Source organism: Pezoporus occidentalis, unplaced genomic scaffold, assembly GCF_034315485.1.
Source record: "Pezoporus occidentalis ecotype Australia unplaced genomic scaffold, CSIRO_AGI_Poc_V1 ctg8, whole genome shotgun sequence".
NCBI lineage: Eukaryota > Metazoa > Chordata > Aves > Psittaciformes > Psittacidae > Pezoporus > Pezoporus occidentalis.
The window spans coordinates 11,849,028-11,866,183 of NW_026916158.1; the positions used below are offsets into that span (position 1 = coordinate 11,849,028).

The following is a 17,156-nucleotide window of genomic DNA, read 5'->3' on the forward strand; positions in this document are numbered from 1 at the left end:
GAAGAATTAGTTCCCTGTTTGACAAAACCTTGATCCATAGGCTTTATATCTGCCACAGTTCAACACTAGTATAATATCCATATCAGGCAGTCGGCTGAACCCTGTAAGCCTCTCAGGGGCTGTTGCTGCAAAGCCCAGATTCAGGAGAAAACAGCAGAAATATTTAGCGGCCTCAAGAAAAAACAGATTTCCAAATGAAGAATGGAGAATTAATCTGGGAAAGAAATCAAGCTGCTCTGTATGTATGCATGCATGTAGCTTTCCATGTAGGCTATTACTTTCATTTTAACAAGTGAAATCTTCCTGAAATATAGCATTTGCTGAAAGTGAAAGATCATCTTTCATCATTACTGCACTGCACTTAATTTTTCAGAGGCCATCTCTGCCTTCCTTCTCTGCCATGAAGCAGAAAATTTGACCCGTGATTCATTAGCATTTGAAATCAGTTCACAAGCACCAGCCCTATTAAAACTCCAGCCCAGACGGTAACAAGACTGTTAGCAATGTTTTTTCCACCCTGATGACTGGATGGGTAACTGGGGTTCAAAACATCAGTCTGTCATGCCCAAACCACCCTGAGGCAGTAGCCAATACTTGGCATGTTTTGGCTTACAAACCACTGGCTTTTTCTTTAGGTATGTACAATAAGTGCATGCCAGTTAACGGGTATGAACGTCCTCAATTATATAAGTGCAACTGCAGGGAAATATTTCTTCTTGACCTTGCAATGATAAGGAAAATGTAGCCATGCCTGAGGGTGAAGAGTACTGACCTGCAGTATCTTATTTGTATGATAAAGGTATTTATTACTTTTTAAATCCAAGTAAAGTTAAGTTGAAAACAGAGATCAAGTCCTGTTAAGTATCCAAGAGCATTTGCTTTTCCAACTTGCTCTCCCCTACCTTTCAGCAATTTCAGGGTCAATTGCAGAGGCTGCTAAGGTCAAAACTGCTCATGTGGAAAGATATGACTTATATTGCAAACTCTATGAAAAATTGCCAAAAGCACCTATGAAGTATCAAATATTCCACCTTCACAAGTCTGTTGCAGGTAGATGTTATTTTATTACCCCCATGCATGAATGAAACAGCAGTCAGAAATGTAAAAGTGAGAAGAAGACAACCTAGGAGTCTTTGCTATCCCTTCTCTTCACACAGTCAGATCTCCTTAGGGATTATTCTCCTTTACAGACAGCAATACCGCTTCAACAAAATACTGACTTGCAGGGAAAAAATAAGCAAATAACCTTTTCATTTGATTTCCCCCCACAAATTGTAGCATAATTTAAATGCAAAACTGAAAATACAAGGAGAATAACTGCCAAAGTAACATATCAGGATAATTTGTCATAAATCTTTGATATTGCATATCATGTAAAGCCTTTTGTAGGTTTGTCAAGGGACAAGCAGACCCTCAGCCCATTCATGGTGAGGAGCAGGACAGCCATGCTGGGTGTAAGCTGAGGTGCTGAGTGGGACTGAAACCTTCTCCCAGCCCATGAAAGGTTTTTTTCACAGAACCCTCAGTATGCCCTTCCCATGGCTCTCATCCCCAAGGAAAATTCAGCCATAGATATTTAAATGCATGCAAGAAACCCAGGTGAACATTGCCAGTGCATACTGAGGCTCTATCATTCAGTTTTAGCCTCTGGTAAATTTGAGATAGACCAATTTCAACAGCTGACTTAACTTACGGAAAAACAAGCAAGGTGCCACTAGAAAAAGTCTTTCCACAGGGAGAGCTGCATGCAGAACCACTTATGTGTTACTGTGTCTTCATGCATATCAGTATGTGTACCCTGGTAATTCAAAGTCATCATGCCAACCTTCACTTTAAACTGAATGGGGTTTATTGTTTAACCAGTATGTCTTGGTCCAGGGTGTCATGTCATGCAACACTGCATGCATTTTACTCTTTGCCATGGCAGGCTGCTCAGTTTTCTTCTCTGATATCTCTGCCGGTTCCATTTGGTTTCAAATATACCTTCTCCAGACTAAAAGTTCCAGTGCCCTTTTCATTTATACATAGACACAAGTGAGTCATGTATTTTTGTTCCCAAAGCACAAACTTCAGGTACAGAATAATACAGTCTGTGATGTGTGATGTGAGAAAGTCCAGCCTTCACTCAAAGCTCTGCAACACGTACTGTCTCCTACAAGATGCCCCTTGGTATATCCCTGATGGAAAGCCTGACCTGCATTTTGTGCTTATTGCCCATTCTTGCCATGCTCTAACGTGTCTTTTTTCCTACTTAGTGTCTGGACAGAAGAGGCTCAGTGCTCACTTCTCAATGCATCCATCACAGAAACCTTCAACTGCTCATTTAGCTGTGGTCCAGACTGCTGGAAAATTTCCCAGTACCCGTGCCTCCAGGTGTACGTCAATCTCACCTCTTCTGGCCAGAAGCTTCTGCTCTACCACACCGAGGAAACAATGAAAATTAATTCTGAGGTAGGAGCACAGAATAAAATTTCTTCCTAAATGGGTTTCCAGAGGGTTTCTCACCTTGTTTTACGCATTCCTCGCTTTAAAGCAATATCAGCCTTCCAGCTCCTGCTTCACTGGTAAATACAGAGCAGAGAAAGCAGAAATCAGTACACAGACTGAGCTCACATCTCTGGAGGGGGCAGATTTCCACCTCCATCCTAAGTGGGAGGATGAGCTCTTCCCTCAAGGGGCAATATCCCCTGACAGCTGGAGTCTTCCTCATCCTTTGCAAGTGTTTTACAGGTGCAAGCTAACGCTGAATACATGACATTGATATTCCTGTGGAGCTGTGGACAAGTCACTTACCACTAGGGTATGAATGCATGATAGTGAACACGCCTAGTAATGTGCACAGAACATCCACAGGGGTGAGAATAGAAATGGCCTTATTACTACTGGGCCAGGCAAGGCAATAGGGAGAGATGAGAGTCCCATGTCTAGCAGCAGATGTGTCTCTGTCTCAATATCTGGTGACAAATTCTGCATCCTGAGCATCTCCTCTGAGGTCAGCTGTGCCACTGGGGTCAAGGCAGACCATTTAGCCCTGTAGATGGTGCAAAGATGCTGAAAACGTGCTGAGCAGGGACTGTCAAGATAAAAGCAGCAGCATAAAAAGAAAAGGCCCGGCTTTGGGGCATGTATAAGCTAGGGAGTCAGCTCACATTTCTCATACAACTTCCCTGATTCCAGATATTAAACAAACAAAAAGTATTTTTAACAAATCTGAAGAAGAATTCCTCTGTCTCCTTCAGGAAATACAAAATCCATTAGAACTCCATCCAGGTGGGATGGAGACAGCTCCTGTCTAGAGGCTATAATGAACACAGTGGATGCACAGAATGCATCTCCCTGCCAGCCTACAGCCACAGCTGTGCAGCTGATGCAGTGTTGTGTATCAAACCAGGCAAGCAACCACTTCTTTGTTAGGGAGTGGAGGTGGCTAGGGAGGGTGTTTGCTCCCTCCATGCAGCACGGCAGGATCGGACTAAGAAATATCCCTCTCCTCAACTTCTTATCTTCATATGTATAACAGCACCTGGGTACCTAAGACTGCAAACTGCAGTGAGCCAGGACGCAGCTAAGTCATTTGACTTATAAGTGCTAGATTTGCATTAACTACTTAGTTATCCAAGGTCATTGAATGTCCAAATGTGGGTGCTTGGCAAAGCACAGCCTGTAACAGCAGAGCCTCAGTTCAAGCTACTGACAATGTAACCTATTGTGTTTCTATTTATGGCAGCATTTCAGTAGACCAAATTACTTCTGCATATTAAGATGAAGTGTTATTAAAATCAGTCAAAGCATGTCATGGTTGCACTGGGCCAGTTATTCTGGTAGATAATTAGTTCCTGTGGCTGAGAGGAAAAGCTCTATGGATCTGAAGTGTGAAACGGAGAACAGTGCCCCCCTCTTCTCCTCCAGCTCAACATCAGTGCAGAAAGGAGGCACTTGCCATTTTTGTTAAGCCTGTGGCTTCTGCTGGGGCAGAAGCAAAATCCAGCAACACTCATGCCACAATTTGATTAAAACAGATCAAACCAGTCTCTGTGCTCCACTGGATTCAAATAAATCTCCACATTCTTTTATTGATGACTTTTGCTTGCTGAAATGGACTTTGAAATTCTCCCACATGCCGCCTCCTCTTAATTTAATGTAGGCATAGTTAATGCTTCTCCAGCCCAAGGTTGTTTTACAAGTTAAACTCTGCTCTCAGGAGGATTCCTAGGTTTTCCTGACATGATGCTGGCTACGTGACCTGAATCCAAATGCAGCTTTGAATGGAAGTTTGCAGTGCCTATAAAATACCTTGCTTCTTGTACCTAGCTGGGATCAGCAGAGACTCCAAGCTCAGACCAGCACCAACCTATCTCAGTTCCTGGAGGGGTGCTCCCTCTCCCCCAGCTGGAGAGCGGCTCCATGCAGCAGGAAGAGCAGCCTTGAGCACTCCAGCTGGATGCTTGCTCTCTCTTCCCATCCACCTGCTCAGGCCCATGTTTCCTATCTTTGTTCTTGCCAAATAAACAAAACAGTAGCTGTCCCTGTCTCATTGAGCCATGACATTACTGGGGACACTGCAGAACACAGTGCTTACCCTCCAAGGCCAACACCAGTGACCTTCAGAAGGTCAGCATCCCCCCACCAACCTCTACCTCACTGAGCACCACCACACACACAGAGTGGCATCTGGAGCCCATCATTCGCCTGTCCCCACCACGTAGCATGGATGGAGCAAAATGCATTTTGACATTAAATAATGATTAAACTAGGAGACTTGCTGTCTGAGCTAATAAGGTATAGCAAGGAGTAGGTGCAATTTATCTACAGCATGCTGCTGCCTATCTCTGGTGAGAATCACTGCTAAGTAAGTGGATACCAGTTGAACTGCTCAAGTGTTTCCCACGAAAGCACATGGGATTCTTCATGGCCTTTCATTGCTCTCACCATGCATACTTTATTTCCAGCCTTCAGGAGAAGCCAAGCTCCTTGTCAATGCTAAAGCTATTGCAACTTAAATGCTTTCACAGATGATACACTTTCCTTCCTCAGCTGTCAGAGGCTGTAAAAGCCTCTGCAAGAAGTGAATCGGATGGTGTCCCCTCATGCCCAGATCATAGAGCCAGGCCATCACCCTGAGGAATGGCTGAAATAGATAGTTAAAATAATGCTGGAGGCCCCATTTAAATCCTATGCTATATCACTTTTATTGTATTATTATTATTATATACATTTTTATTATTTGAGCTACTGCTAATTTATAACACATGCTCCATAAGTGAGGTAGCAAGCAGGACTGAATCACCAGAATCACTGTTATGCCAGCTTTAACTGCCTGAGATTCAAAAATGATGGGGGATGTTGTGGTCTCCTACTGAAGGTTCAGGTGTTTATAATGCAGGGGTAATTTGCCTGGTGCAGGGAAGCCACAATATCCAGCTGCAGTTCCCAGTACAACCATTTCTGGGCCGGGACCAGAAAATTCAGTCTGCAGGAATCAGTATCAGACCAGCTCAGACACAAGGCTCCTCCTTCAGCCCCCCGTTCAAACCTGTTACACTTTTCAGAAGAGATGCAAACTGATGCCACAATTCTCACAAAGCTTGCCACAGCATATATTGTCAAAGTTCCCAGGCTCAGCATGGACACAAACTCCAGTGGCAGACATGATGAGAGTCATATATATCACTGCCCAGTCAGTCATTGACTTAAATGAAACCGCCCCCAGCTTGTCTGGAGATGCTGTGTGATCTCTATCCTTGGAGTTACTTGTAACTTGACTGGACAAGTCCCTGAGCAACTCTGCACTATGCAGGGCATTGGACTGGACATGTCAGTTCATACAGGTTACCTATCCAACCCTTTAAACAAGGAAAGCAGAGCTGGAAACATAAAAGTAAGGTCTCTTCATAACTGTCTAGTACATCCTTTTGTGATCAGGTTGCAAGTAACACAAGAACCTCTTTTCTCACTTTGTATCACAGAATCCTCACTTGAGGTAGAGGACCAGACATTATTTACTTTCAGATTTTCAGATTTCCAAGTGTTTGACAATGCAGACATTGTGATAAAACAGCAGATTTAGTAGTTTAGGTTCACAGGTACAGTGTAACAATTGCACATCTAAATTCCCTGCCAGACATTGAAGAAAACTAAATGAAGACCAAACCAAAGAAAACAAAGACATCCCATTATCCACACCTGTATACATGTTTGCCAATGACCAGTACAACACAGCAGTCACCAACATGGCAGTCAGCCCTGTGTTATCCCTGGGATCTCAGAGGCGAAGCCGAAGTATGGAAGTAGGTCAGAAGCACCCTACAACTATAACTTAATGCACACAGAAAGTCCTTCTGCAGAGGAGCTCCTTGAAGCTGAGACCAAGATGCCTCCCAGAGCTCAGAAGAACTGGAACAAGTCAGCGCATTGGAGCAGAGGGCACCCGCATCTTGAAGACCATAGCCTGGAGAGAGATATGGTTTCAGCACAAAAAGGCTGGCACAGAAGCAAAGTGAGTCAACCTTCCCCTGCACAACTGTACTTCTGGGAGATTCACTCTCTGAGACCCTCATGTCATGAGCAGCCCAACCAGCTCAATATGGCTGATGGCTCTCTGTCTTCAGGTGTAGAAGGCAACAACTGAAGTTCTGCTTGAGCACCAGGTTTCCTTTGAAAATGCTTGAACTATATTCAGACTTGCAAGAAGTCGGACCTCCCCCCACTGCACTCCTGGGACATTTCCACAGTCCTTGAATCCAACAATCTGTCATCATTTGGGCTTTTACATGCCTGCTGTTTTCTGTCAAAAGAGAAGGGCTGGACTTCGGAAAGAGTTGCCAAATCCTCATTTAATCCCTTCCCTCAGAATATTTCATAGTTTGCAAGAGGGGGGGGGGGAAAGGCAGGGGAAAAGAAATCTGAGCTGGAAATGCTGCTGTTAGACAGTGATAGCACAGAATTTAGTAAAAGAAAGGGGTACTCTTCACTGAGAAATTTCCCTTACTTACTAGATTATGATCTATCAAAGAGTCATAGGCACTGGAAGAGGGCTGTGGTTTTAGGCATTTAAGACAAAGATGGGCAGAGTGCAAGAGAACATCCTGGAGCAGGCCCACACAAGAAGGAAGATGAATGAGATGCTACCACTGATATTTTCCATCTCTAATTTCTGGAGCTCCATGAAATATTCATAATGGCAATGCTGCCACGCTCTACCCTTATAGCTCCACTCTGCTAACACCAGACAATCTTTCTGCCGTGCTTCAAATCATATTCTGTGCTAATAAACTTGCCAATGAATCAATCAAATCCTGTTACGAGGTTAATCCTTTGATCATTATTAGGACTAGAGATATGTCACAGTACATTACAAAAAAAGTCGCGGTGTAGTCATGAAAAAGAACAGTGGGGCTTTTATAAAGTATGTCCATTAAGCCAGTAATAATCAAAAGCCATGGGTCACATTATTTTAATCAAAACATCTTTTTTTATTTTGCAAAGCTCACTTTCATTTAATTATTTGGAGCTACTTTAGATGCTGACCCAGGACAAGCAGTGCAGGCAAGGAGCATGGTGGGACCCACAATCACCCCATAACTGCAAGGGAGCAGTGACCTGCTGGGTCTCCCCGTGCACATTCAAGCAGTTAAGCAGCAGATTTCCACCCCTCCTGAAGCAGTTAATCAAAAACTTGTACAGGTGTAGAAACCCTTCAGGTGTGGAGAGGCATGTCTAGACATGAGGAGGGAGCAAGGTGCCCTGTACTGCTCCTATCAATCCTTTTCCAGACCAGCAGCAGCAACAGCAAATTCAGGTCTTTCTGCTCTAGGTCAAAATGCAGATGTGGCCTCAATCATTGCATGTCTGCCCATCACCTCACAAGCCCACACTAGTTCTTCATAGAAAATGGTCAGCATAGGCCCAGGCTACTGTCCTACACATCCCATGAAATATCTGTAATGCATGGACTCCATAAGCCGATTTTTATATTAATTTGCCCTTAATATTCTTTGAGAATTCTAGTTTGAAACTGTATTAGATAAAGCTGCCCTCAAACCCTTTTTTCGCAGTGACTGAGATTGAAATTCAAGCAGCATCCTCAGAGAAAATGAATTGTTAGATTTAGACTGGGGTCCAGAGCAAAAACAATACGAAGACCGATCCTGGTACCCAGGCTGATCCTCAGTTAGAAGTTGAATGAATGTCTTATGGGTTTTCAGGAGGAAAACAGTACTTTCTCCTAAACTATCTTTCTCTAATTGAGGAATTACCCCCATGGGAAAATCTGTATAAAGGCCTCTCATCAGCCTTTTCTGCAAGTGAACTCCTGTGCCCACCATGATCACGTTGATCCAATCCAAATGAGATATAAACTACCAGATTTTTATTTACAGAGAGTCAGTTACCCATCTAACTGCAAGCATACGCACACCGCTTTAGATGAAGAGGTACTTCATCAGTTCCATTTTAGCATGTGTAAATTAGCAATAATAATATATTCACCTAACTCACGAGGCCACTGTGCAGATTAAAGCACTAATGTTTGTACAATATTTGGATATTCTCCAATGGGAAATTCTGTAGATGCGCAAAACATTGTTCTGTCTGTGATAAATTTATTATTAGGCTTAATAGTATTCCACTCCTATTAAGACTATTATGAAAAGCATAATCATCTTGAGATTTTCCTGCTTGTCACCTGAAAAGAGACATCATCTCTGGTTTGAAAATACATTTTTCTTCCTCTAATGTCTTCCCAGTGCTCATACATACCCAAATGTGGCAAGAATTATGAGGAGTCCATGTCACTGGTGAACATCGTGATGGAAAACTTCAGAAAGTACCAGCGCTTCTCCTGCTTCTATGACCCTGAAGGCGTGCAGAAGAATGTGATATTAACCAAACTGTACAGCCACAACGTACTGTTCCACTCTCTCTTCTGGCCCACATGCATGATGATTGGCGGGGTCGCCATTGTTGCGATGGTAAAGCTGACTCAATACCTTTCCCTCCTCTGTGAGAGAATCCAAAGGATCAACAGATAAAAAATGAAAACTTCTCTGAGATTTAAGTACAATGAAAATACTGTTTTCTCATTCTTCACCAAAGAACCTTAAGTTTGTAACGTGCAAGTCTGGTATAAGTTCCTCACTATATTCTTATAAGTAGAGCAATAATGCAAAAGCTGTTCTATATGCAAACATATTATTATGCAGACAACTGAAAAAATACTGTTTTGTGTTGACTGTCTATATGATCTTGTTCTATGCTGAGACTAGTATTTCTTTCTTTTCTATGGCCAAAATAGGGCTCAGTGTGACCATTTGCCAATCTTAGTCAATTGGTGTTTTCAACGTAAAAGGATTCTGGAAAAAAAAGAAAAATCACTGCTGGACAAAGGGCAGCCAGCCACTTGTGCATCACTGAGGTCTCACATCTGGCTGAGCCCATTCAGTTGATTTGTGGCTTTGCTTTTTTATTATTGGCTGCAGGGGGAAAGGGGGAGCATTAACAGTGAGGGGTTTTATGGTAAGGCAACACAAAAGGGACATATTTTTGAAGCCAGAATAAGCATATGTTATTTTCACCCTCAGTAGGACTTGGTAATGCTTTGTGTTTGCTCCCCCAGTTCAGAAGTAATTTGTACCCTGTAGTGTTTCAGGTCTTTTGGAAAACACTTCAGAGTTTTATTTCATTGACTGCTATGATTTCCTCCTGTCTTACCCACATCACCTTTGTCACTCACAGAAGCTGAAAAGAAAAAACCAAAATCACCTTGTTCCATTTTCTAGTCTGAGCTCTATTGATGGAGGTGGGACCAGAACTCCTATATAAAGGTTTATCACTCATTTGTCCTGTATTTGCTACCATATCACTGTAAAGAAAAAAAAAAAAAACAAAAACAAAAACAAAAACCAACACAATTGGCTATTTTTTCATTTTTTACTTCCAACTATTTTAGATTTTTTTACTTGATATATATACAGATATATATAAAGAAAAAGCTATATTGTACCTAGTTGTGTATTGGAACTTGATTATTGGGGGAGGGGGGTTGTTTGTTTTTACCCACTGGAAAGCAAACAGTACAACTCATTTACAACCTTCATCCTTGGATAATATCATAACATGGAGGAGCAGCACTGCAGGATCTTATCCAATATTCATGATACTATTTCAGTCAAAGGTCTCTGTTGCTGTGACATCAGAATTGACAAAAATCTCATCCAGTTCTATGGTTTTATTAGCTGAATTGTTAGATAATCATCATAAGGCGTCTGGAAATCTCTCCTGACCTTAACTCAGCTTGCAGTGCTGGCTGACATGAATTATGATTTAAATGCTCAGGTGCAATGATTTATTGGAAAAACTGAAATTCTGACTAAAATGTTGTCCTGTCTGTCAAACATTTACCACAGGGATCTTGCCAGTATAAATTCATATGTACTAGTCACAATTTCTGCATAGCTTTTTATTCCCCTGTAGAAAGCATTCCTTCTTATGTTTTAAAGATAACTCTCTCAGTTTCTCACTTCGCACCCAGCCTGAAGGACAAACCCAAGGCAGCTCTTGTAAGCACCTTGTGACTCAGTATTCAATCTCTCAAAGAAAACATTTACAGACCTATTCAAACCAAGAAACATTTTCCCTGCCAAAAAGACTGCAAAGCAAGTACTCTGCCTAGCTCCTCTATAGGTACCTTTCTACAATGTAGCATTAACATTTTCAAGATGTTACAAAACTTTACAAGTCATGCAAGTGTAACGTGAGCTGTAGAAAAAAGAAGAGAATTCTCAGCACTGAAAATGAACCTGCAATCTTGTAATCAGCAGTATAATTTTCCATAGGTAAATAAATTCCTGGAGGGTGGGGGTATAATGAGCGCTCCAAAAGTATGTAATAAAAATATTAAATTAAATCTTCCAGATTTCAATATGCCTTCAGGTCTGGCCTGTTTCATCAGACTTTTCTTTTTATAGCGTCTATTACCAAGAAACAAGGAATGCCAATACAACAGGGAATTCGTTCCTTGTCCAGCTCTCTGCATCAGCTCAGTCACTAATGCCAAAGGAAGGACCATGCTGCCAATCACAGTTCACAAATCAGAAATGGTGGATGGCATCACCAGCCAAGAGCTGCGATGGCTTTTTCACACCAGTACTTACGCTGACGTTGGCTGTTTACTTGACCTGTGATAAAGTAGCTCTTTGGCTGTGTGTGTGACATTTTCAGCACCTGTGTTTGTGTGTTTAGGTTCTGGTGACAGGAAAGCTTATTGTTCCTGACATTTACACATCAAGGACTGCTTTCAACAGGTTGCGCCATAAACATTTCGCTAGAACTCCTGTGGGTGAAACATCTTGATGCTGTTGCAGTCTATAATCATTTTGTTGACATTAACAGCAAGATCTGTGGGGTAGCAAAACAACTTGAGTTACTGGATGAAGTGAGGCAAAACAATAATTTTAAAGGGAATTACCCACCTGATCACTGGCACAGTTAACCCCCTACTGGAGTGTTATCATTGAAAATGTGATTTTTGACAACTCCTGCTGTCCCAAAGGGAGGTTGTATTTCAGTGGGGATGTTAGCTTGTGCTATTTCTTATCATTTTAATATCATGTTTGCCCCTGCAAAAGGAACTGTAGGCAGCTCAAATGAGAAACACATGGTAGTAATCCAGCACATCTACTCTGTTTGAGACTGGTCCCAACTCTTCCCAACACAAACGCTTCACATCTCAATGTCTTAGCTGGGCTTTCAGGACAGCTGGGAACAACCAGTGATGCAAAACCATGGAACAGAATGGTATGATATGAAAATGGTAATGCAGCAGCCAACATCTCTTATGAGCCTGAGAGGTACCCTTGAAGGATTTAAAGCATGTATAATTATTTCAGGTGCCCAATCCACATAGTCTTTTAGTAGTTGTTATTTTCTTAATTAGATTATTTATGTCAGGTCTTATTTCTCTTCTGGAACATCTAAATCTGAAGTGTGAACATCCCTGCAGTAGCAATCTGAAACTTGGCACCTTGCAGCAGACTTACTAAAAGTCACCAGCTATGATAATGGAGAGCTTATTTTGGTTTAGCTTTTCCAACTGAGAAGACATCACTTTATTTCGCAAAAGGTACCCAGAGTGCAACTCCAGTGTGAGCTTGATGTGACTGCAAAGAGGAGAGATGGCTCAGGAAACACAAGAGCCTTCACATCTCAAGACACAAATGCTGTGATTTCAAACATGAGACATAAAAAGGGAATGAAGTTCCAAAACAAGGCTGGGGATGCTGCTGGCTTTGCCTCCTCCTCATCTCCATCCTCATCACCAGTCACAGAAGAGCTCAATGAAGAAGCTGCTGAGAAAGAACTGGCCGGTGAAGGCCTGTTTCACAGATTCCTGCACTTTTTTGACTATAAAAGTTGTGGCCTCACAGCAATACAACTGTTCTAATATAACCTCTACAGGAAGTGGCAATTTCAAGGTAATACTACCTTAAAAATTGATCAGCTAATTTCCCTTCTCATACAGTCATGGTCTTATTAAAATAGCTGCAGCCATTCAAGTAGACTGAGCCAATACCTTTGCAATAACACATTTTTTTCATAGACTGTGTCTGAGCACAGTAGCATCAGCTCTCCACCAGCCACTGCGCTGTTCATCTAATGAAGATCTGGGGAGAAAAAAAAACACCTTTCTGCTCCACTGAGCACTTACCAATTCCCAAGCCTAGATTTTGCAGAAAGAAACCATGCGCAGCTTTTGGCGTACTCAAACATCTCACAACTGGATACAAAGTTTGCCAGATTGTTTTTGTTGCACAGGAATGAGTGGAAAGCAGGGAGGGTAAACACCAATTATTTTGTTTCAGTGCTTTGGAAACAAAATGTTTCCGTTTTTCAGTTTCAATTGATGTTACCTTTTAAAATTCAGGGTGGGGGTAGGGGTTTAGTAGGAAAGATTGAAATTCTGTCATCTCAGAACATCCCTGATCATTACTATGAGCAAAGAAAAGCATAATGCCTACCTCAGAGTGTAACAGCTACTAAATTAGGAGACACCAGGAAGGAAAGGAGCCCCTGTGGGAGGTAGCAGCCACCCCAGACATCAGCTTCTCTCCTGAGCACAAACATCCCCATACAAGATACCGATGAGCAGTCAGGCCATATGATTCAGTTGTTTGAGTTGCTGCAAATTAGGGAGGGCCCTACAGACAGAGCCCATGGCCAGTACATCTGGGCAGTTGGACTTGGCATGCCGTTTTAGCCCCAGGGCATGGTCAGAACAGTTCTTGGCCCATTATGAGTTGGCTCTCCTAAGCTATATCCTCTCTTGTGTTTTGAGGGCTGGGTGCCAGTTGCTGGCCAGCAAAGCTGCGCTGCCTCTCACCACATGCCAGTCCTCCAACAAGCTGCTTTTTGGTCCTGATCTGCGGTTGCTGAACGTAAAACAAACCTCATTTCACACAACGGATTTTATCATTCAGAAATGATCTAGGGGAAAGAAAAAAAAAAAAAAAAAGAAAGAAATGCTGCCAGGTGAATTCACACCAGGCTTTTTTAAATGAATCAAATATCTCTGAACACTGGAAAATGTGTTAACATTAGCAGAACCCTCCATACAAGCTTGTCTACTTTTTATAGTGGTCTATTTTCATACAGGGAGCTGGTAAGTATGTATTTTTAACTGAACTACATTCATTCAAGTTGAGAATTTAGCCCAGTGATTTTATTGTAACAGAAGGCAAGAGATGCCCATTCTAAAATGCTCTGTAAAGTCTGTATGTCCATCAATATGAAAGCGTGGCCATTTCCACGCAGAAAAGCAGCAAATGCCTCATAAAAGAGATGAGCAGAGATGGTGAATCAGCTTTCCCATCCAAGCATAGAAAAGGTTTGTTTACTTTGTTACTTTGGAAGAAAAACAGGTGGGACGTAGAAACATCTCCAGGAGGAGTCAGGCAGCTCAGGCTTTTTTTTTTTTTTTTTGGGGGGGGGAGGGCAGACAAGTTCACCCCCTAAAAAATGAAAAATTAATAATAATAAAAGGCTATTTTTCCAGGAGCACCTCCATTTTTAACACATTTTTGCCATTTAGTTCAACCCAAACTTTATTTTTAACTACATCATTTCATTTCAAAAAGTTAATTAATTTGGTTTGGAAGAAATAAACAAACAAGACTTGAACCCCAAGGAATCTGCTGCTGTCCCACTGAGCTTCTTGTAGTGGCCCAACTTTTTTTTCTTTTTTAGCTTGCTGAAAACATTAAAGATTTTCTTATTTTCATCCCATACACAAGATCAGGGGGAATAAAACTGTAACTGCAACAACAACAAAACCAACCAGCCAAAATGCTGTGAACTGAAAACATGCTTTCCACACATCTCAGGCTAAAATGTTTCAAGAAAAAGTCTCCTAGGGTGGGTTTTCTAGTCTAATATGTGATAACATACAAGAGGAAGGTGGGAGGTTTCATCTATCTTCTTAAAGTCCCCAACCTGGCTATTCTTTTCCATAACTACAGTTACTGTTCTGTATTCAATTACAAAAGCATTTTTTAATACTCAGCTATCTGCACACAACCCCAGATCACAAGAAAAGGATGTGCTGTGTAGGAGACTTCTGGGCAGCTCCAGACCCAAAACCGAGTGGGCAAAGAAGACAAGCACTTTGAAAGCCTTCCATGTGAAGGCATTTATGGTTTTAATCACCATGCACATAAACTGTGTTATATTCATCATTAAGCAAAATCTGATGACTAAGCAACAACTCCTTAACCACTCCTCTTACAAGCAAGAGTTTAAAGCCATTGATACATCAAGACAGCTGAACAATACAAAAGGAGTGTTTTAAAGCTGCAGAAGGCTGCAAAACCCAACACTGAGGGATTCCTGTTGTAATTGAGTGCCATTTCCTCGGCACCTCTTACTTAACATGCTCAAAAACGGGTTAGAAAGCAAATTAGTATCAGCAGTAGCACATTTCCCACCACCACACACTCTTCTCTCCAGCACAAGCTGGCTTCTAGCCCATGCACAAAGGAGTTTTCTTGGTCTCAGTCTCAGACATTATCTCCTACCCAACAGCGAAACAGGCTAGGAAATTTGAGGCAAGTCCCATTGGTACAATTCTTTTATTAAACATCCTTCAGGAGGGATGGAAAAACATGCAGGGAAAAAGACAAATAGAAAACATGAATAAGTTAGCTGCTCTGCTTTGCTCAGGAGGAATGAGGATCCTCTGCTTCCACACGGGGTTTTCAAGGGCACAAGACGTTTGGGGGCCTCACTGTGCATGGGTAGTACTGAGTGATGTGATCTGATCAACCAAGACACACCAGACACACATCCCTTGGTCTAGCTACAGCCATCTGAACTGCTGACAGACCTGTCCCTGGAGGTACGCCCAAACACAAGTCCAAGGCCACAAATCGCTTATACAGGTGGCATGCTCTATTCAGAAGTAGTGACCAGGATTTCATTTCATGGGCACAGTGCATGGCCCTTCACATATCTCCACTTCCCAAGGAGCAGATGCTTATTAGTCCTGGTGAACCAGGTGTTAAAAGTTCTGAGTTATTCAGTATCAAAACCAAAAAAAAAGAAAAACTTTCAAGGAAAAATAATGTCCAGCCTGGACATGATTTTGTTCCTCTAGCAGCCAAACCTCCACCAACCTTAATTTAGGGTTCAAGAGCAGCCCAACAAGTGAATTAACATGGAAAGCAAGTACTTTCTCCAACAGCAATGCTGTTCATATTTGTGTACTCTGTGCCCACTTCATACTGGGCCCATCATTAACTTATCAGCAAGCTCAAAAAACCAATTGCAGAAAATTGTGCTGCTGACCTGAAGGGTTGACCTTCTACAAAGTCACTGGTGATTTTTTTTTTCCTTCTCTGTTGATCAAAAACAAGAATCTGAAGACAGACCTTGACCTCCTGCTCCCTGGCACAGAGCGGACACACCGCATTTATTGTTCAGTATACAATTGCTCATGTCACCTCAGTACATGGTCACGGCAAGACCAAGACACCAAGATAAACCAGCAGACATGGTTCCCACCACCTGGGCAGCAGGAAAAGAGGGACCACAAACATTACAAAGCTCACATGGAGAGCAGCAGGAACACTGGGCTGGGCTCTGGGGATGGCAGTACCTGGCAGCATCAGAGGAAGGACAACCTGACACTTGGTAGGCAACTGCCCCAAGTACAGGTCTTGTCAAATGAACAGGAACCAAGTCAGAAGTTATGATGGAGTTGGCTATGAATGGAGAATTTGATCAACGTTGTTTAAAAAACTGATTCGCTGCTAATACTCCACCACACTCTGTTCTTCACTGAAAGTGGAGGACACTGGGCAGAGCTATCTAGGGGGCTTTCCCCATGCTAAGGAGTGTCACAATTACAGCCAGCATTAGAGGGAATTCCAATCCTCTCCTGTCAGAATCAGCAGGGCTTCACATATCTCTGACCACCAGGTTAATCCTGAGAGAGGAGCTAGGAGTGAGGAACTGCTGGCCATGTTGCAGAGGGGCACAGGGGAACCTGGGCTGCTTCAAGTGTTCCTGCTTCAACAGGAAGTGGTGCTTGCTCCTGAGCCTCATGGTCTATGCCCAGGAATGTGGGACTCACTGCTCCTGAATTTCCAGTGTCCAGCCACTAGTTCTGCGCTGAATAGTCACCTTAAGAGAAAACATCTGCAGTCCCATATTTCTGCTGCCATCTCCAACAGTCCTGCATCTTGAGCCACTAACACTTTGGCCACAAATAGCAAATTAACGATCTAGGAAATCTGTTGCTCCCTCATATCCTTTCAAAGTTCCCCTTCTGGCCTCTCTCCAGGTGAGAATTTGGCCATGCTCATCAAAACATGCAGGAAAGCAGAAGCAAAGCCCAAATGCCATCTGCTTTCCATTATCAGAGCCATGTAAACTGCATCAGCACCAGCCCAAATTCAAGTGCTTGGACAAGGAGTTTTTGGGGACACCAGCCCTTTGACTTTTGCACTGACCCTCACCATCTGCAGCTTGCTATGGAACCATCACCACAAATGACTCAAGGGTCACCAAAGGGAGCTGTGAGGAAGGAGCATCCAGGGCTCTCTCATCCAGTCACTGGCCACTAACACTTCTGCTAGGCTGAACTATGTTCCCAGTCCCCAAACACT

The 17,156-nt window shown here is 42.6% G+C and overlaps 1 protein-coding gene across 7 annotated transcripts in view; it reads left to right on the plus strand.

Annotated features, from left to right (window-relative positions):
- The window catches only part of LOC134155587 (calcium-activated potassium channel subunit beta-2), a 148,091-nt gene extending 138,205 nt beyond the window's left edge, over positions 1–9,886 (plus strand). For all 7 annotated transcript variants that reach the window (XM_062602925.1, XM_062602923.1, XM_062602921.1 and 4 more), the window contains 2 exons: positions 2,256–2,451; positions 8,745–9,886. In XM_062602925.1, the coding sequence (XP_062458909.1) occupies positions 2,256–2,451; positions 8,745–9,029 (481 nt within the window). In that variant the 3' untranslated portion in view covers positions 9,030–9,886. The remainder of the gene's footprint in view (positions 1–2,255; positions 2,452–8,744) is intronic.
- The last annotated feature ends 7,270 nt before the right edge of the window (positions 9,887–17,156 follow it).